This window comes from Hylobates moloch, unplaced genomic scaffold (assembly GCF_009828535.3).
Source record: "Hylobates moloch isolate HMO894 unplaced genomic scaffold, HMol_V3 SCAFFOLD_71, whole genome shotgun sequence".
Lineage (NCBI taxonomy): Eukaryota > Metazoa > Chordata > Mammalia > Primates > Hylobatidae > Hylobates > Hylobates moloch.
The window spans coordinates 129,149-150,241 of NW_026652346.1; the positions used below are offsets into that span (position 1 = coordinate 129,149).

Below are 21,093 nucleotides of genomic sequence, written 5' to 3' on the forward strand. Positions count from 1 at the left end.
GCATCTTTTTGTTTGTATGTATTTTTAGAAAATGTTTGTTTTGTGTGCAAAAAAAAATTAATTAAAAAAAAAAAGAAATTAAGTCCTAACACATACAATTACTTAGTAAGTGTTAATTATTATCATTAGCAATTTATGATAAATATATGCAACCTATTAATTAAAAGTGCATTAAAGGGCCCGGCGTGGTGACTCACACCTGTAATCCCAACACTCTAGGAGGCCGAAGTGGAGGGATTGCTTGAGCCCGGGAGTCTGACGCTGCAGTGAGCTATGATTGTGCCACTGCACTCCAGCCTGGGCGACAGAGTGACACCCTGTCTCAAAAAAAAAAAAAAAAGTACGTTAAGCTATTCATTAATGTCCAGAGCCTCTTCTCAGCTCCAAGTGTTCTTACCATTGACATCAGAGCTTCTGCTTGTCCCTTTCGGGACTATTATTTCTTTCCCCTGCCCCCTTTAACCAGTCTCTTGGGTCTCTCTGAGTTGCTGCTGAGATTAGCTTCAGCCACAGCCTGGGCAGAAAGATCTGTCACAACCATTGGCACCAAGAAGCTCTTCCCTCTGCCCTAGGAGGCATGTATTCACTTTTTTTTTTTTTTTTTTAACAAACTATTCACTCACAGTCCTCTATTGATGCAAAAACCATTCTAGCCGTGTTTGTTTGTTTGCTTGTTTGTTTGTTTGTTTGTTTTTGAGACAGAGTTTTGCTCTTGTTGCCCAGGCTGGAGTGCAATGGCGCCATCTCCACTCACTGCAACCTCTGCCTCCCAGGTTCAAGCGATTCTCCTGCCTCAGACTCCCGAGTAGCTGGGATTACAGACATGTGCCACCACGCCCAACTAATTTTGTATTTTTGGTAGAGACGGGGTTTCTCCATGTTAGTCAGGCTGGTCTTGAACTCCCGACCTCAGGCGATCGGCCTGCCTCAGCCTTTCAAAGTGTTGGGATTACAGGCGTGAGCCACTGTGCCTGGCTGTATTCACTTCTAATAGATTCATTTATGCATTCAACAAATGTTTATTTAGTACTTTCTTCAAAGGTGGTTTTTTTTTTTGTTTTTTGGGTTTTTTTTTTTTTTTTTTTTTTTTGGTAGAGATGGGGTCTGGCTCTGTTGCCCAGGCTGGTCTATGAACTCCTGGGCTCAACCCATCCTCCCACCTCAGCCTCCCAAAGTGCTGGGATTACTGTGGTGAGCCACCGCACCCAGCCTACTTAGTACTTTCTACTCCCCTGGCATTGGGGTCGCCACGAATAGGTTGTGGTCCTGGCCCTCATAATGCTCTCAGATTCAGAGAGACACCTGGGGTCTTGGTTTACTCCTTCATTCAGCAAGTATTTATTGAATGAGAGCACTCATGGGAGGGCTAAGATGTTGGGTAAAGACAGATATTGGTTGGGTGCAGTGGCTCATGCCTGTAATCCTAGCACTTTGGGAGGCCAAGGCGGGTGGATCACCTGAGGTCAGGAGTTCGAGGCCAGCCTGGCCAACATGGAGAAACCAAGTCTCTACTAAAAATACAAAAATTAGCCAGGCGTGGTGGTGCACACCTGTAATTCCAGCTACTCGGGAGGCTGAGGCATGAGAATCGCTTGAACCAGAGGCGGAGGTTGCAGTGAGCCAAGATCATGCCACTTCACTCCAGCCTGGGTGACAGAGTGAGACTCCGTCTCAGAAAAAAAAAAAAAAAAAAAAGACAGACATAAGGCTGGGTGCGGTGGCTCACGCCTGTAATCCCAGCATTTTGGGATGCCAAGGCAGGAGGATCACTTGAGCTCAGGAATTCAACACCAGCCTAGGCAATATAGCAAGACTCCATCTCTCCAAAAAAAAAAAAAAAAAAGTCGGGCATGGTGGCATGTGCCTGTAGTCCCAGATACTTGGGATGTTGAGACAGGAGGATGGTTTGAGCCCAGGGGGTCAAGGCTGCAGTGAGCCATGATTGCACCACTGCACTCCAGCCTGGGCAACAGAGTGAGACCCTGTCTCTTAAAAAACAAAAACAAAAACAAAAACAAGTGGGAGGAGAGAAGAGCATTCTGGGGGGAGAGAAAAGCACGTGCAAATGTGCTGTCGTGGTGGGAGTATCAAGTAGGTGGTGGGGAGAGAAATCACATGAGGAAGGTCAGGTCTGCATGGGAGAGCAGCCTCTCTCCCAGGCATGGCGTAGGGAAAGGAAGAACACCCAGGTGCGGAGGCTCAAGCCTGTAATCCCAGCACTTTGGGAGGTTGAGGCGGGTGGATCACCTGAGGTCAGGAGCTCGAGGCCAGGCTGGTCAACATAGTGAAACCCCGTCTCTACTAAAAATACAAAAATTAGCTGGGCATGGTGGTGGGTGCCTGTAATCCCAGCTACTCAGGAGGCTGAGGCATGAGAATCACTTGAACCTGGGAGGCAGAGATTGCAGTGAGCTAAGATCATGCCATTGCTCTCCAGCCTGGGCGATGGAGTGAGACTCCATCAAAAAAAAAAAAAAAAAGAAAAGAAGGAAGGAAGGGAAGGAAGGAAGGAAGGAAGGAATGAAGGAAGGAAGGAAGGAAAAGGAAGGAAGGAAAAAAAGGAAGGAAGGAAAGAAGGAAGAAAAAAAGGAAGGAAGGAAGGAAGGAAAGGAAGGAAGGAAGGAAGGAAAAGAAGGGCCGGGCACAGTGGCTCATGCCTGTAATCCAAGCACTTTGGGAAGCCAAGGCAGGCAGATCTCCTAAGGTCAGGAGTTCGAGACCAGCCTGGCCAACATGGAGAAACCCCATCTGTACAAAAAATACAAAAAAATTCGCTGGGCATGGTAGTGGGCACCTGTAGTCCCAGCTACTTGGGAGGCTGAAGCAGGAGAATTGCTTGAGCCCGGGAGGTGGAGGTTCCAGTGAGCTGAGATTGCACCACGGCACTCCAGCTTGGGCAACAGAGCGAGACTCCATCTCAAATAAATAAATAAATAAATATAAAAATGAAAAAGAAAAGCAAAGGGAGAAGTACTCTAGGAGCTATATGACTGTGTGACCTCACATCCCTTTCTCCCAGCCTGGGGCAGAATGGTTCAGCCCCAACTGCACAGAACATTGCCGCTGCTGGCCAGGCAGTCGGGTCGAGTGCCAGATCTCTCAGTGCAGGACACACACCGTGTGCCAGCTTAAAAATGGCCAGTACGGATGCCACCGCTACGGTGAGAGCCCCTCCCCATGCTGTCCCCACCTGCCAGCCTGTTGGAGTAGATGTGACACCAGGATCCCAATCCCTCGCTTGAGCAGAGGAACGGGGGCCTGCCACCGGGCAGCGGGTGGGCCGGCATGTGGGGTCCAGCCTGGAGGAGCCACAGAAGCAGCTTTGCCTGTTCTCCTTCCTCCTCCCAGCAGGCACTGCCACCTGCGTGGTCTACGGAGACCCTCATTATGTCACCTTTGACGGGAAGCACTTTGGCTTCATGGGGAAGTGCACTTACATCTTGGCTCAGCCCTGTGGCAACTCAACAGGTAGGCCCTGGAGATGCCTCCACGGCCTGGGGGGAGGGTCTGTGGGCATCGCTGCTGGGCATGGGGCACGGTGGGTGGCAGGAAGGGGCAGGGTGCAGATAGGAGAAGAGGCAAAATAGGAGCAAGTTCTTCTGTAAGGTGAGGGTTGAAGGCCAGGAACAGTGACTCACACTGGTAACCTCAGCACTTTGGGAGGCTGAGGCAGGAGGATCACTTGAATCCAGGAGTTTGAGACCAGCCTAGGCAACACAGCAGGACTCTCATCTCCACGAAAAAAAAAAAAAAATTAAAAATAAGGCCGGGCTCGGTGGCTCACGCCTGTAATCCCAACACTTTGGGAAGCCAAGGTGGGTGGTTCACCTGAGGTCAGGAGTTTGAGACCAGCCTGGCCAACATGGTGAAACCCTGTCTCTACTAAAAACATAAAAAGTTAGCCAGGCATGGTGGCAGGCGCCTGTAATCCCAGCTACTCGGGAGGCTGAGGCAGGAGAATCACTTGAACCCTGGAGGCGGAGGTTGCAGTGAGCCGAGATCGAGCCACTGCACTCCTGCACTGTAGCCTAAGCAGCAAGAGCAAAACTCCATCTAAAAAAAAATAATAATAATTAAAAAATCAGCTGGGTGTGGTGGGACACACCTATAGTCCCAGCTACTTGAAAGGCTGAGGCAGGAGGATCACTTGAGTCCAAGAGCTGGAGGCTGCAGTGAGCTATGATCACACCACTGCACTCCAGCCTGGGGAGCAAAGTGAGACCTTGTCTCGAAAAATAAATAAATACATACATAAATGAAGTTTAAAAAAAAAAACAGAGGCAGTGGTTAGGGAGCACAGATGCCCTGGAGGATGTTCCAGCCGCTGAATGGAGACAGACACGCTGCGGCTGCAGGCTCTTCTGGAAGAGGCAGTCGTGGTCTGCTCCTGTGTGGATCTGGCCTCCCCTACTGGACTTTGGTGCCAGTGTCTTGGTGGCACTAATCTCTCCCTGTGGCACTGGGCTCAGGGCACTGCTCGCGGCAGATGTTCAGAAATGAGCCACTGGGCTCTCTTCATTCCTCTCCCCACCCAGACCCATTCTTCAGAGTGACAGCCAAGAACGAGGAGCAGGGACAGGAGGGCGTGTCCTGCCTGAGCAAAGTCTACGTGACCCTGCCCGCGACCACCGTCACCTTGCTTAAGGGCAGACGCACTCTGGTGAGCCCCATTCCACCCCCACCATCCTTGCAGGGTCTGACTGTGTGTCCTGGCCGACCCCTCCAAGCCCTGAACTCTTCCATGGATGGGGTTCAACAAGACAGTGGCCTGCAATCCCAGCTCCTTGGGAGGCTAAAGTGGGAGGATTGCTTGAGGCCAGGAGTTTGAAGCCAGCCTGGGCAAGATAGCAAGAACCTGTCTCTTAAAAAATAGAAAAACTTAGCCTGGTGTGGTGGCACTTGCATGTTGTCCCCTCTACTCCAGAGGCTGAGGTGGGAGGATTGCTGGAGCCTAGGAGGTTGAGGCTGCAGTGAGCTGTGATTGCACCATTGCACTCCAGCCTGGGCAACATATAAGACACTGTCTCTTAAAAACAAAAACAAAAACAAAACAGTGATGAGGAAGCTCCAGTCCACTCCTGGTGGGTAAGATTGTTAGGCAGCTGTGGATGGTGTCCTGCCTTCCAGCTATGGAAATGAAAGTCTGCTGGGGTCCTCCTTGACCCGCAGATCTGTCTGTCTGTCTCTTGCCTCTGCCCTGCCTTCCAGGTTGAGGGTCAACGAGTTACTCTCCCAGCCATACCCTCTAAAGGCGTCTTCCTGGGTGCAAGCGGGCGATTTGTGGAGCTGCAGACGGAGGTCGATTTGCGGGTGAGATGGGATGGTGACCAGCAGCTGTATGTTACTGTGTCCAGGTAAGGCAGTGTCCCGGCCAGGCAGCTGCCACTTCTTCCTGCTGCCTCTTCTTCCTGCTGCCCACCCTGCCCACACCTCTTCCATCCCTGGCACCACTACTTGATCCTTTATGCATCTCTTGATGGGTGGGAAGCACTCTGCTTAAGTGGGGATCCCTTTGGACCAGGAGACAGGAGAAAATGGTTTCGGGGCATGTGATAGATAGCAGGATGGATGTACATGCTTTGGGAATGTGCTAGGAGGAGCACTAGTGAGTTCTGGAGGCTTTCAGAAGGACAGTCACTTGGTCCCATTCTCGAAGGAAGAGTGGCTCCCCAGATGGATGAAACAAGGGAAAGAAAGATTCTTCTTCTTCTTCTTTTTTTTTTTTTTTTTTTTTTGAGACAGGATCTCTCGCTCTGTTCCCCAGGCTGGAGTGCAGTGGTGCTATCTCGGCTCACTGCAAACTCTGCCTCCCAGGTTCAAGCAATTCTCCTGCTTCAGCCTCCCAAGTAGCTGGGATTACAGGCGTGCACCACCACGCCCGGATGATTTTTGTATTTTTAGTAGAGACGAGATTTCACCATGTTGGCCAGGCTTGTCTCAAACTCCTGACCTCAGGTGATCCTCCTGCCTCGGCCTCCCAAAGTCTTGGGGTTACAGGGGTGAGCCACTGTGCCCGGCGAAAGAAAGACTTTATAAAAATACTTTATAGAGGCCAGGTGCAGGAGTTCCCGCCTGTAGCCCTGCGCTTTGGGAGGCTGAGGCGGGAGAATCCCTTGGGGCCAGGAGTTCCAGACCAGCCTGAGCAACATAGTGAGACCCTATCTCCACAAAAAAATTTAAATATTAGCCAGGCATGGTGGCCTACACCTATAATCTCAGCACACTGGGAGGCCAAAGCAAGAGGATCACTTGAGCCCAGGAGTTCCAGACCAGCCTGGACAACATAGTGAGATCCTGTCTTTTAAAAAAAATTAGCTGGCCGGGCGCGGTGGCTCACGCTTGTAATCCCAGCACTCTGGGAGGCTGAGGCGGGCGGATCACGAGGTCAGGAGATCGAGACCACGGTGAAACTCCGTCTCTACTAAAAATACAAAAAAATTAGCCGGGCGTAGTGGCGGGCGCCTGTAGTCCCAGCTACTCGGAGAGGCTGAGGCAGGAGAATGGCGTGAACCCGGGAGGCAGAGCTTGCAGTGAGCCGAGATTGCGCCACTGCACTCCAGCCTGGGCGACAGAGCAAGACTCCGTCTCAAAAAAAAAAAAAAAAAATTAGCTTATCGTGGTGGTACTTGCCTGTAGTCTCAGCTACTCAGGAGGCTGAGGTGGGAGAATTGCTTGAGCCCAGGAGTTGGAGGCTGCAGTGAGCTGAGATTGCACCACTGTGCTCCAGCCTGAGCCACAGAGGGTGACCCTATCTCTAAAATAAATAAATAAATAAATAAATAAATAAATAAATAAATAAATAAATAATTTGGCCAGGCACGGTGGCTGACACCTGTAATCCCAGCAGTTTGGGAGGCCGAGGCAGGCAGATTATCTGAGGTCAGGAGCTCGAGACCAGCCTGGCCAACATGGTGAAACCCCATCTCTACTAAAAATACAAAAAAATTGGCTGGGCGTGGTGGTGTGTGCCTGTAATCCCAGCTACTCGGAAGGCTGAGGCGGGAGAATGGCTAGAACCCGGGAGGCGGAGGTTGCAGTGAGCCGAGATTGCGCCACTGCACTCCAGCCTGGGTGACAGAGAGAGACTTCATCTGAAAAAAAGGATAATAAAATAAAAATAAATAAATAAATAAGGTGAGAGTGTTTTAGGGCCAGCAAGGCGTTTGCTGTGGCTGAACAATGAACAGAGGGGAAGGAGGCTTGGGGGAGGGCCATGGGGTCCTCTTGTCCATTCCGCACCTTTTCATCCTCCCCACGCCCTCTGTTTTGGGACCCCAGCTCCTTGCCTTCTCTGCCACTGCCCCTCGAGGACCGAGGCTTCTTCTCTCCATTAATGCCCGCTCCTCTCCTGTTCCCCCAGCACCTACTCTGGCAAACTCTGTGGTTTGTGTGGGAACTATGATGGCAACAGTGACAATGACCACCTGAAGTCGGACGGCAGCCCAGCAGGAGACAAGGAGGAGCTAGGGAACAGCTGGCAGACGGACCAGGACGAGGACCAGGAGTGAGCAAGGAGCCCTCCCACCAGGGTCCGGGGAGGGTTCTGTCCCCTTCCTGGAACTCTCATTTTTTTTTTTTTTTTTTTTTTTTTTGAGATGGAGTCTCCTTCTGTTGCTCAGGCTGGAGTACAGTGGTGCCATCTCAGCTCACTGCAACCTCCGCCTCCCAAGCTCAAGCAATTCTCCTGCCTCAGCCTCCCAAGTAGCTGGGCTTACAGGCGCCCGCCACCACGCCTGGCTAATTTTAGTATTTTTGTAGAGATGAGGTTTCACCCTGTTGGCCAGGCTGGTCTCAAACTCCTGGCCTCAAGTGATCCGCCTGCATTGGCCTCTCAAAGTGCTGGGATTACAGGCATGAGCCACCATGCCACCACGCCCAGCCTTCCCCCAACCCCCCCTTTTTTTTTTTGAGATGGGATCTCCCTCTGTCTTCCAAGCTGGAGTGCGATGGCACGATCATGGCTTACTGCAGCCTCAAACTCCTGGGCTCAAGCAATCCTCCCTTCTCTGCCTCTCAAGTAGCTTGGACTATACCATGCCCAGTTAACTTTAACAAAATTTTTTGGTAGAGATGGGGGGTCTCACTATGTTGACCAGGCTGCAGGCCCTCCCCAACTTTTTTTTTTTTTTTTTGAGATGGAGTCTTGCTCTGTCACCCAGGCTAGAGTGTAGTTGTTGTGCAATCTCAGCTCACTGAAACCTCTGCCTCCTGGGCTCAAGTGATTCTCACGCCTCAGTCTCCCAAGTAGCTGAGATTATAGGCACATGCTACCACACCTGCCTGATTTTTGTATTTTTAGTAGAGACGGGGTTTCATCACATTGGCCAGGCTGGTTTCGAACTCCTGACCTCAGGTGATTCACCTGCCCTGGCCTCCCAAAATGCCGGGATTACAGGCATCACCACCACACCCAGCCTGTGCCCTCCCTTTAAAAAATGACTGGCATTGCCCCTTTCTCCTCTCTACCCTGGAGACTTCAAGTTGTTCTTTCAGTTGCTCAATATTCTTTTTTGTTTGTTTGTTTGTTTGTTTTTAGAGACAGGGCCTTGCTCTGTCACCCAGGCTGGAGTGCAGTGGTTCAATCACAGCTCACTGCAGCCTCCAACTCCTGGGCTCAACTGATTCTCTCACCTCGGCCTCCTGAGTAGCTGGGGCTATGGATGTGCACCACCAAACCCAGCTAATTTCATATTTATTTTTAAAGAGATGGGATCTCACTGTGTTACCCAGGCTGGCCTGGAACTCCTGGGCCCAAGTGATTCTCCCTGCTTTGGCCTCCCACAGTGCCTGGCCGGGGCTCGGTGTTCAAACATCTTCTGGGAGGGGTTTCCCAGCTGACAGGCTGGTTTGCCAGTCCCGGCCTGCCAGCCTTGCTGCCTGCTGGATTAGGGCTGAGCTGGAAGTGAGCCTTTGTCTTTAGGGCATTTGGGGTGGGTCTCTTGAAGGTGTCAGAAGTACCAGGTGGTGAATCTCCCGTCTTGTGATTCATCTCTGCAGAGCAGCATGTCGGGGCCAGGGTTCTGTGGACGGCTGGTCGACACTCATGGCCCATTTGAGTATGAAGGAGGGCAGGCAGGGTCACACAGGGGCGGTGCTTGGCACCTGGGCTCCTCCAAGGCTCTACCCCCGTCCACCCCATTCCCCCTGACTTGGTCTTTCCCCTCAGGACATGCCTGCTGCACGTGAAGGCCACTTCCTTTCTCGACAGCTGCATGCTTGATATGTGCAGATTCCAGGGGCTGCAGCACCTGCTATGCACACACATGTCCACCATGACCGCCACCTGCCAGGACGCAGGCCACGCCGTGAAGCCCTGGAGGGAACCCCACTTCTGCCGTGAGTTGTGCCAAACTCAGGGGAGAGGCCGGGCACGGTGGCTCACACCTGTAATTCCAGCACTTTGGGAGGCCGAGGCGGGTGGATCACGAGATCAGGAGTTCGGGACCAGCCTGGCCAACACACTGAAACCCCGTCTCTACTAAACATACCAAAATTAGCCAGGCATGGTGGCATATGCCTGTAGTCCCAGCTACTCTGGAGGCTGAGGCAGGAGAATCGCTTGAACCTGGGAGGTGAAGGTTGCAGTGAGCCGAGATTGCACCACTGCACTCCAGCCTGGGTGACAGAGTGAGACTCCATCTCAAAAAATAATAAAAATAATAAATAAATAAATAAATAAATAAATAAATAAATAAATAAATAAAAATACAAAAATTAGCTGTGTGTGGCAACGGGCGCCTGTAATCCCAGCTACTTGGGAGGCTGAGGCAGGAGAATCGCTTGAACCCTGGAGATGGAGGTTGCAGTAAGCACAGATTGCGCCACTGCACTCCAGCCTGGGCAGCGAGAGCGAAACTCTGTCTTTTAAAAAAAAAAAAGTGTTTCTGTGCAGCCCAAGTCATCCCACGCAGGCACACGGTACAGGCCCTAGGCAGAGGAGGCAACGTGGCTGCCTCCCAGCTCCTGGTGTGGCCCAGCTCTTTGGGGAAGCTGCTTTAGGGCAGGTCTGTCCCCTGACTCAGACCTCACAGATGGCCCCGGTCCCCTGCAGGCCAACAGCTCACCTGGGGCATGTCTACACAGCAGCGCTGCCAGCTGTGGGTCCGTCTGCTCCCGCCATAGGTCTATCTAAGGCTCTCAGGGCAGGCGCCTTACTGCTGGCCCTGCAGCCCCAGGGACCCAGCAGTCTCCTTGGGGAAGCTTCTCACAGTCACTCTCTCTTCTCGAGATTGGCCAGAAGCCTGGAGCTGGGACCCTTCCGAACGTGTCCTTCCTGTTTCCCACCCGGCCCCATGGCTTGTTCGTCTCCTTCTCACCCAAGCTTCTCCCTCCACCAGCAATGGCCTGCCCGCCCAACAGCAAGTACTCCCTGTGTGCGAAGCCATGCCCTGACACCTGCCATTCAGGATTCTCTGGCATGTTCTGCTCAGACCGGTGCATGGAGGCCTGTGAATGCAGTCCGGGCTTCGTCCTCAGTGGCCTCGAGTGCATACGTCACTCCCAGTGTGGGTGCCTCCACCCTGCAGGCAGCTACTTCAAGGTGAGTGGCTGCGTGGACCTCTCAGCCCTGCAGCTAGAAAGGGCCTGCTCCCTGCTGTCACACCCCCTGCAAGCTCTTTCTTTTCTTTCCGTTTCTTGTTTTGTTTTTGAGACGGAGTTTTGCTCTGTCGCCAGGCTGGAGTGCAGTGGCGCGATCTCGGCTCACTGCAACTTCTGCCTCCTGGGTTCAAGTGATTCTCCTGCCTCAGCCTACCGAGTAGCTGGGACTACAGGCGTGCACCACCACGCCAGCTAATTCTTGTATTTTTAGTAGAGACGGGGTAGGGGGCGGTTTCACCATGTTGGCCAGGATGGTCTTGATCTCTTGACTTCGTGATCTGCCCACCTGGGCCTCCCAAAGTGCTGGGATTACAGGCATGAGCCACCATGCCTGGCCCTTGTTTTTTGTTTTTTTTTGTTGTTGTTGTTGGTTTTTTTTTTTTTTTTTGAGACAGAGTCTCAATCTGTTGTCCGGGCTGGAGTGCAGTGGCACGGTCTCAGCTCACTGCAACCTCCGCCTCCCAGGTTCAAGTGATTCTCCCGCCTAAGCCTCCCAAGTAGCTGGGATTACAGGCGTGCACTACCACGCCAGGCTAATTTTTGTATTTTTAGTAGAGATGGGGTTTCGCCATGTTGGCCAGGCTGGTCTCAAACTCCTGACCTCAAGAGATCCACCCGCCTTGGCCTCCCAAAGTGCTGGAATCACAGACGTGAGCTGCCACACCTGGCCTCGGATAGATCAGTTTTGGTTGAAATGATGAATAGACCCAGAAATGATGGAGTGACTGCAAAAATGAATGGATGCCAAGCTTTTGCAGCGGATCTTGGAGCTTCAGGAAGAGAGGATGTCTCCCCACTATTAAGCCAGTGATCTGAACAGTTCTGGTGGGCTCTGGTGTCAGATCTGAGAAAAAAACAAAACAAAGCAAAAAAACCACTTTCTCTTCCTTCCCTGCTGTCTTCCCCAGGTAGGGGAGCGGTGGTACAAGCCAGGCTGCAAAGAGCTGTGCGTCTGTGAAAGCAACAACAGAATTCGCTGCCAGCCCTGGAGGTGTAGGGCCCAGGAGTTCTGTGGCCAACAGGATGGTATCTATGGCTGCCATGCCCAAGGTGAGCCGTCAGGGTGGAAGGTGAGCTGGGGACTGCCCAGGCAACACCAGGCAAGGTGATGGGTCCTGCCCAAAGCAGCTTCCCCAGACAGCTGAGTCTCCACCAGGGCCTGGGAGGGGCAGCATTTTCAAGGACCCAGAGGGTGAGGTTGGGGACATCAGTGTTTCTCTTCCGCACTCCAAGCCAAGCCAACCACACTTCCTAGGGAAACACCACATCTGTGGGTGGGCCGTGGGGACCATGCCAATGTGGACTCTCCAGGATGGCAGCTCTGGGTCACAGCTTCCGGGGCGTGGAAGAGTGAGACTGTAAACTCCATCTTCTCCTCCGCAGGTGCCGCCACCTGCACGGCCTCGGGCGACCCCCACTACCTGACTTTCGACGGCGCCTTACACCACTTCATGGGCACCTGCACCTATGTCCTGACCCGGCCTTGCTGGTCCAGGTCCCAAGACAGCTATTTTGTTGTGAGCGCCACCAACGAGAACCGCGGGGGGAACCTGGAGGTCTCCTACATCAAAGCCATCCACGTGACGGTCTTTGACCTCAGCATCTCACTGCTCAGAGGCTGTAAGGTCGTGGTGGGTGTCTTCCTCCTGCCTCCTCGACCCTGAACACCCAGCCTGTTTGCTTCTCTCCTGTGCCCCTCCTTGTCTGCATGCCCACCTCTCTGGCTCCTTAGAGCACCTGGGAGGCACCTGCAGCTGACCCAGACCCTCTTCCTTGGACTCCCTCCTCCGTCTGTGAAATACCCACCAGCACCAGCCCCTCCTGCTCCCAGTTTTTTGCTTTTTTTTTTTTTTTTTTTTTTTTCTGAGACAAGATCTTGTTCTATCACCCAGGCTGGAGTGCAGTGGTGCAATCATAGCTCATTGTGGCCTTGACCCCCTGGGCTCAAGTGATCCTCCCACCTTGGCCTCCTAAGTAGCTGGAACTACAGGCATGCACCACCCGCACGGCTAATTTTTTTTTTTTACTTTTTGTAGAGACAGGGTTTCTCCATGTTGCCCAGGCTGATCTCGAGATCCTGGGCTCAAGCGATCCTCCCGCCTCGGCCTCCCAAAGTGCTGGGTTTGCAGGCGTGAGCCCCCGTCCTTGCCTTTATCCCGAGTTCCTTCCTGACTCTCCTTTCTACGTCCTCCCTGCCTCTGCAGCTGAATGGCCATCTGGTGGCCCTACCTGTGTGGCCTGCACAAGGCCGGGTGACCATAAGGCTCAGCAGCAACTTCGTCCTCCTCTACACGAACTTTGGGCTCCAAGTTCGCTACGATGGGAGCCACTTGGTGGAAGTGACAGTCCCCTCCTCCTATGGCGGCCAGCTCTGTGGGCTGTGCGGTGAGTTTCCTGGGCACCTGCGGGGAAAGCTGGGACAATGAGTAGGCATGTGACCTGGTCCCAGTTCCCCCAACATCTCTGTGAGGTGTTCTAAGTATTTGTCAACTGACTAATTGGTTGAGGACATTAGGCATGAAGGTAGGAGTTAAGGGAAGATGGAGATGAAGAGACAGAAAGGGGCCAGGCATGGTGGCTCATGCCTGTAAATGCAGCACTCTGAGAGCCCGAGGTGGGTGGATCACTTGAGGTCAAGGGTTCGAGACCAGCCTGGCCAACATGGTGAAAACCTGTCTCTACTAAAAATACAAAAATTAGCCAGGCATGGTGGTGCACGCCTGTAATCCCAGCTACTCGGGAGGCTGATGCGGGAGAATCGCTTGAACCTGGGAGGTGGACATTGCAGCTAGCTGAGATCGCGCCACTGCACTCCAGCCTGGGTGACAGAGCAAGACTCCATCTCAAAAAAAAAAAAAGAAAAAGAAAAAGAGACAGACAGGGTTAACCTTGCTATGTAGAGTGAAGAGTGAGGGTGCCAAGAGGATGGTGGCCCTGGGGCCTGGCCTGCTGGGGGCCCCTTGTTGCCTGTTTTAACGACTCCCTCCTCCAGGGAACTACAACAACAACAGCTTGGATGACAACCTGCGCCCTGACAGAAAGCCTGCAGGCGACTCCGTGCAGCTGGGGGCCGCCTGGAAGTTACCTGAATCCTCTGAACCTGGGTGAGCTGGGGGTCAGGGGAGCCAGGCAGGAGGGGCTGGGCCTGGGAAGGGCCTCAGGGGCAGCTTGGAAGTGTCCTCTGTGTGTCCCCACTCCCTTTGTGCTGTACCTCCCTACTAGCAGGAAACTGGCAATCTCTCTTGTTTAGACTCTCCAAGATTGGAGTTGGTAAGAAGTTGTTCTGACTTCCCACGCCCACGCCTGCTGATTTCTCCCATGCTTAGTGATCTCTTTGGAGGGCCCACTTGGGAAGTTCACCCTGAGGTCTAGCCTTTTTCCTTCCTGCTGCATCTCCTGGCCTTCCTACTTGAGGGCACCGTTTTGTTCTCTTCTCCTGTATCCCTCTCTCTTTCCCTGTCCACTTTTTGTTGTTGTTGTTGTTTTTGAGACAGAGTCACCCTCTGTCACCCAGGCTGGAGTGCAGTGGCGTGATCTCAGCTCACTGCAACCTCTGCCTCCCAGGTTCAAGTGATTCTCCTGCCTCAGCCTCTCAAGTAGCTGGGATTACAGGCGCTCGCCACTACGCCTGGCTAATTTTTATATTTTTATTTGAGACAGGGGTTCTCCATGTTGGCCAGGCTAGTCTCAAACTCCTGACTTCAGGTGATCTGCCTTCCTTGGCCTCCCAAAGTGCTGGGATTACAGGTGTGAGCCACTGCACCCAGCCCCCTGTCCACTTTTGCTTCGGTTTGGGAGATGGTTCCTCAGGCCCTCAGGTCTTGTCTTGTCTTTTTTCTTTTCTTTTCTTTTCTTTTCTTTTCTTTTCTTTTCTTTTCTTTTCTTTTCTCTTCTCTTCTCTTCTCTTCTCTTCTCTTTTCTTTTCTTCCTTCCTTCCTTCCTCCTTTCCTTTCCTTTTTCCTTTCCTTTTTTTCTTTTCTTTTCTTGAGACAGGGTCTTGCTCTGTTGCCCAGGCTGGAGTGCAGTGGTGCAATCACAGCTCACTGAAGCCTCCAACTGCTGGGCTCAAGCCATCCTCCCACCACAGCCTCCTGAGTAGCTGGGACTATAGGCACATGCCACCACACGCCCAGCTAATTTTTAAAAATTTTGTGTAGAGATAGGATCTCACTATGTTGCCCAGGCTGGTCTTGAACTTCTAGTCTCAAGCGATCCTCCTGTCTTGTTCTCCCAAAATGCTGGGATTATAGGCATGAGCCACTGCGCCCAGCCTGTAGCCCTCAGTTTCTATTCTCTCCTCATTCAGCTGTTTCCTTGTGGGTGGCAAGCCCTCCAGCTGCCAGGAGAACAGCATGGCAGATGCCTGGAACAAGAACTGTGCGATCTTAATAAACCCTCAGGGTAAGGCATGTCCCTGCTGGCCCTTTTTCCTCTCTGAAGGACAGGAGGCTAGGGAGGGAGTCTAGTCAGGGAGGGAGAAACAACAAGACCAGAAACAGATGGAAAAGCACGAGGAAGGCAAATGGGAACACAGGGCCAGCCAGCAGTCACCTTCTTGGGACCTATGACCGATGGGTCTGTATTTGTGTCTCAGGCAGTACATAAATCCGGGATTTCTCTTTTTTTTCTATTAAAAATGTTTTAATAGGCTGGGTGCAGTGGCTCATGCCTGTAATCCCAGTACTTTGGGAGGCCGAGGAGGGCAGATCCTGAGGTAAGGAGTTCGAGACCAGCCTGGCTAACACGGTGAAACCCCCGTCTCTACTAAAAATACAAAAAATTAGCTGGGCGTGGTGGTGCGCACCTGTAGTCCCATCTACTCAGGAGGCTGAGGCAGGAGAATTGCTTTAACCTGGGAGGTGGAGCTTGTAGTGAGCAGAGATCGCGCCACTGCACACCAGCCTGGGCGACAGAGTGAGACTCCGTCTCAAAAAAAAAAAAAAAATTAGCCAGGCACGGTAGCACGCGCCTGTAGTCCCAGCTACTCAGAAGGCTGAGGCAGAACAATTGCTTGAACCTGGGAGGCAGAGGTTGCAGTGAGCCGAGATTGCGCCACTGCACTCCAGCCTGGGCGACAGAGCGAGACTCGGCCTCAAAAAAAAAAAAAAAGTTTTAATAGAGATAGGGGAGTCTCACTATGTAGCCCAGGCTGTTCTCGAACTATGGACCTCAAGGAATCCTCCCCTTCGGCCTCCCAAGTAGTTGGGATGACAGGCATGAGCCACCACGCCTGGCTGTTTTTTCTTTTTTCTTGTTTTTTAGAGACAAGGTCTCACTCTGTTGCCCAGGCTGGAGTGCAGCGGCACGATCACAGCTCACTGCAGGCTTGAACTCCTGGGCTCAAGTGATTCTCCTGCTTTGCCCTCCTAAAGTGCTGAGGTTACAGGCGGGAGCCACCACACAAATCTGGATTTTGTTTGTTTGTTTTGTTTATATTCTCTGTCACCCAGGTTGGAGGGCAATGGCACAATCATAGCTCATCTTTCCTCCTGCCTCAGCCTGCTGAGTAGCTGGGACTACAGGTGTGCACCACCATGGCCGGCTAATTTTTGTACAGAGTTTCACCGTATTGCTCAGGCTGGAAAATCCAGGTTTTTTTTTTTTTTGAGACAGAGTCTCGATCTGTTGCCCAGGCTGGAGTGCAATGGCACGATCTCAGCTCACTGCCACCTTTGCCTCCCGGGTTCAAGAGATTCTCCTGCCCGAACGTCCCGAGTTGTCTGGACTACAGGTGCCCTCTACTATGCCCTGCTAATTTTTGTATTTTTAGTAGAGATTGGGTTTCACCATGTTGGTCAGGCTGGTTTCAAACTCCTAACCTCAAGTGATCTGCCCACCTCGGGCTCCCAAAGTGCTGGGATTACAGGTGTGAGCCACTGTGCCTGGTGGGAAAATCCAGGTTTTGATTGAAGTGGATGTTGAATCAGCCCCAGGGAAGCCACATGGCCCTGCTCCTTCCCGGCCCCTCCCCTGGCTCACCTGCCTTCTCTCTTCCTGCAGGACCCTTCTCTCAATGTCACCAGGTGGTGCCCCCCCCCCAGTCCAGCTTTGCCAGTTGCGTGCATGGCCAGTGTGGGACCAAGGGCGACACCATGGCCCTGTGCCGCTCCCTGCATGCCTACGCGTCCCTGTGTGCCCAGGCTGGCCAGGCCCCTGCCTGGCGGAACAGAACCTTCTGCCGTGAGTGACTGGCCACCTGTTCCCACAGCCCATAGGCACCCTCCAGAATTCTGCCCTCTCTTTCTTCCTCTAAATTCTTTTTTTTTTCTTTTTGAGACAGAGTCTCGCTCTGTTGCCCAGGCTGGAGTGCAGTGGTGCAATCTCGGCTCACTGCAACCTCTACCTCCTGTGTTCAAGCCAAGATGGGTGAATCACCTGAGGTCAGGAGTTGGAGACCAGCCTGGTCAACATGGCAAAACCCTGTCTCTATTAAAAATACAAAAATTGGCCAGGTGTGGTGGTGAGCACCTGTAATCCCAGCTACTGGAGAGGCTGAGATGGGAGAATTGCTTGAACCTGGGAGGCGGAGGTTTCAGTGAGCCGAGATCGCACCACTGCACTCCAGCCTGGACAATAAGTGTGAAACAAAAAACAAGAGTGAAAAACAAAACAAAACAAAAAGTTTTGGCGATGGATGGTGGTAATGGCTGCACAACAAGGTGAATGTACTTAGTGCTGTTGAAGTGTACATTTAAAAATTGTTGCCGGGCACGGTGGCTCACGCCTGTAATCCCATCACTTTGGGAGGCCGAGGCGGGTGGATCATGAGGTCAGGAGATCGAGACCATCCTGACTAACACGGTGAAACCCCATCTCTACTAAAAATACAAAAAATTAGCCAGGCGTGGTGGTGGGCGCCTGTAGTCCCAGCTACTCGGGAGGCTGAGGCAGGGGAATGGTGTGAATCTGGGAGGCAGAGCTTGCAGTGAGCCAAGATCATGCCACTGCACTCCAGCCTGGGCGTCAGGGTGAGACTCTGTCTCAAAGAAAAAAAAATTGTTAAAATGGTAGATTTTATGTCTGTTTGTTTTTGTTTGTTTTGCTTTTGAGAGTCTCACTGTCGCCCAGGCTGGACTGCAGTGGTCTGACCTCGCCTCATTGCAACCTCTGCCTCTCAGGTTCAAGAGAGTCTCGTGCCTCAGCCACCCAAGTAGCTGGGACTACAGGCATGCGCCACCACGCCTGGCTAATTTTTGTATTTTTAGTAGAGTTGGGTTTTCACCATGTTGGCCAGCCTGGTCTCGAACTCCTGACCTCAGGTGATCCACCTGCCTCGGCCTCCCAAAGTGCTGGGATTACATGTGCGAGCTACTGCTCCTGGCCACTACTAGGAGCTTTTGATGCCCCAAGGTTTGGGGGCTGGACATGCCACCCCACTCTTCCTAATGCTCTCATTTTCTTTAGCTATGAGGTGCCCACCTGGCAGCAGCTACAGCCCCTGCGGCAGCCCCTGCCCAGCCACCTGCAGCAGCATAAACGACCCGAGGGACTGCCCCAAAGCACTGCCCTGTGCTGAGAGCTGCGAATGTCAGAAAGGCCACATCTTGAGTGGAACCTCCTGCGTGCCCCTTGGCCAATGTGGCTGCACTGACCCAGTGGGCTCCTACCACCCGGTGAGAGGCCAGCTAGCAAGGGCCCCACCCTTTCCAGGCCCACATGTTTGGGGTCAGGGCAAGCTCAGGAGAGGCAGGAGGAAGGCTCAGAACCTGGGAGGGGCAAGGCTGGCCAAGGCTGGGGGGCGAGGAGGAAGGCCAGATGCTGTAGCCAGCTTCAACAGGGCATTGACCCATCTCCCGATTTCAACTTTCTGTTGGCTCTGCCGATCCCTGTGGCCCACAGGTTGGGGAGCGCTGGTACACAGAGAACACCTGCACCAGGCTCTGCACCTGCTCCGTCCACAACAACATCACCTGCTTCCAGAGCACCTGCAAACCCAACCAGATGTGCTGGGCCCTGGATGGGCTGCTCCGTTGTCGGGCCTCAGGTAGGAGGACCACGGTGATGGGGGGACCCCACAGCCCTGAGGCCCACTTTCCCAACTCCCCAACAGATTCCCTGCTGCCTGTAGCACTGGGGTTCAGGTTTCGGCTGGTAACTCTGCTGCAACCAAGAGCTTCCGGTGGGAAAGACGACCTCCAATTGCTAAGAAGGGAACCTTGGGGCTCACCCATCCTTCTCCTGTAGCGGCCACCAACTTAGATGGGATATTATAAATCCTTCCCTGGGGCCAGACGCCGTGGCTCACACTTGTAATCTCAGCACTTTTGAAGACCAAGGTGGGCAGATCACTTGAGACCAGGAGTTCAAGACCAGCCTGACCAACATGGCTAAACCCTGTCTCTACTAAAAATACAAAAATTAGCCTGTAAGCCCAGCTACTCGAGAGGCTGAGGCAGGAGAATTGCTTGAACCCAGGAGCCAGAGGTTGCGGTGAGCAGAGATTGTGCCATTGCACTCCAGCCTGGGCGACAAGAGCAAAACTCCGTCTCTAAATAAATAAATCTTTTCCTGGAGGCCAGGCATGGTGGCTCATGCCTGTAATCCCAGTGGTTTGGGAAGCTGAAGTGGGAGGATCACTTGAGGCTAGTAGTTCAAGACCAGCCTGCGCAACATAGTGAGACCCCATCTCTACAAAAAAAAAAAAAAAGGTAAAAAGTTTAAAATTAAAGACATTGCACCTGTAGTCCCTGCTACTTGGGAGGCTGAGGTGGGAGGATCTCTTGAGCCCAGGTCTGCGGTGAACTATGATCTTGCCACTGTATGCCAGCCTGGATAACAGAACAAGACCCTGTCTCTAAAAAAAATTTTTTTTTAATTAGTTGAATAGGGTACTTCATGCCTGTAGTCCCAGATACTCTGGAGGCTGAGGTAGGAGGACCGCTTGAGCCCAGGAGTTTGAGGCTGCAGTGAGCTATGACCATGCCACTGCATTCCAGCCTGGGTGACAGAGAGAGACCATGTCTCAAAAAAGAAAAAAAAAAAATCCTTCCTCCAAAGAATCATGCCCCCCTCCACCCGTAAACCTCACACCTCCTAACCCTGGCCCCGGGTTTTTGTTTGTTTGTTTGTTTGTTTGTTTTTGATGCAGTGTCTATGTTGCCCAGGCTGGAGTGCAGTGGCGCAATCTTGGCTCACTGCAAACTTCGTCTCCCTGGTTCCAGCGATTCTTCTGCCTCAGCCTTCCAAGTAGCTGAGATTACAGGCACACGGCACCATACCCTAACTTTTTTGTATTTTTTTTAGTAGAGATGGGGTTTTACCATGTTGGTCAGGCTAGTATCAAACCAGCCCACCTTGGCCTCCCAAAGTGCTGGGATTACAGGCATGAGCCCCTGTGCACGGCCGGACCTGGGGTCTCGACTCTTTTCTGGAAGGCAGGGAGAACCCAGGACTAGTTTCCCAGGGACCCTGTACCTGCCAGAGGAGTGTCATAGCCCAGCTGTCTTTCTGTCCTCCCAGGTATGGGAGTGTGTCAGCTCCCAGGGGAGTCCCACTACGTGAGCTTTGATGGTAGTAACCATTCTATCCCGGATGCCTGCACTCATGTCCTGGTGAAAGTGTGCCACCCCGCCATGGCCTTGCCCTTCTTCAAGATCAGTGCCAAGCATGAGAAGGAGGAAGGTGGAACTGAGGCTTTCCGCCTTCACGAGGTCTACATTGACATCTACGATGCCCAGGTCACCCTGCAGAAGGGCCACCATGTGCTGGTGAGCTGGGTGTGGTGACCGGGGCTGGGAGGGAGCGCTGGGGAGGGGACTCTGGTCCCTGCTCCTACTCACCGTCACTGTCCTCCCGTTTAGATCAATAGCAAACAGGTCACCCTCCCCGCGATCTCCCAGATCCCTGGGGTCAGTGTCAAATCCAGCAGCATCTACACCATTGTTAACATCAAGATCGGGGTGCAAGTCAAGTTTGACGGGAATCGTCTCTTAGAGATTGAAATCCCCACAACCTACTATGGAAAGGTGAGGAAAACATCTGGCTCTCCTCGCTGGGGAGGCAGCCCCGGGAGATTGGTGGCTGGCAGGGATGGGGGGCAGTGTTCACATCGTGCCTGCCCAAAGAGGCCACTCCTCAGGATGGAGCAGGGCAGTGGAGGAGTGCGCCTTTCGGTGTAGGATGGACAAGAGTGTTTCCAGGAAAAACCAGGAAAAACCATTCTGCCCGGGCATGGTGGCTCACACCTGTAATCTCAGCACTCTGGGAGGCCGAGGCAGGTTGAGGTCAGGAGGTCGAGACCAGCCTGGCCAACATGGGGAAACCCTGTCTCTATTTAAAAAAAAAAATTAGCTGGGGGTGGTGGTGCGCACCTGTAATCCCAGCTGCTTGGGAAGCTGAGGCAGGAGAGTCGCTTGAACCTGGGGGGCGGATAGTGAAGTGAGCCGAGATCATGCCACTGCACTCCAGGCTGGGTGACAGGAGTGAAACTCAAAAGAAGGAAGGAAGGGAGGGAGGGAGGGAGGGAAGAAAGGAAGGAAGGGAGGGAGGGAGGGA

The 21,093-nt window shown here is 52.7% G+C and overlaps 1 protein-coding gene across 1 annotated transcript in view; it reads left to right on the top strand.

Moving 5' to 3' along the window:
- Positions 1–21,093, top strand: part of LOC116463835 (zonadhesin-like) — a 58,522-nt gene that overhangs the window by 20,473 nt on the left and 16,956 nt on the right. Inside the window, 19 exon segments of the mRNA XM_058434870.1 lie at positions 3,020–3,161; positions 3,349–3,468; positions 4,536–4,660; positions 5,209–5,354; positions 7,361–7,504; positions 8,946–9,056; positions 9,167–9,336; positions 10,338–10,540; positions 11,508–11,649; positions 11,983–12,230; positions 12,804–12,984; positions 13,592–13,703; positions 14,906–15,000; positions 16,600–16,779; positions 18,004–18,212; positions 18,439–18,583; positions 20,059–20,306; positions 20,400–20,564; positions 20,664–20,713. Of these exon segments, the coding sequence (XP_058290853.1) occupies positions 3,020–3,161; positions 3,349–3,468; positions 4,536–4,660; positions 5,209–5,354; positions 7,361–7,504; positions 8,946–9,056; positions 9,167–9,336; positions 10,338–10,540; positions 11,508–11,649; positions 11,983–12,230; positions 12,804–12,984; positions 13,592–13,703; positions 14,906–15,000; positions 16,600–16,779; positions 18,004–18,212; positions 18,439–18,583; positions 20,059–20,306; positions 20,400–20,564; positions 20,664–20,713 (2,936 nt within the window).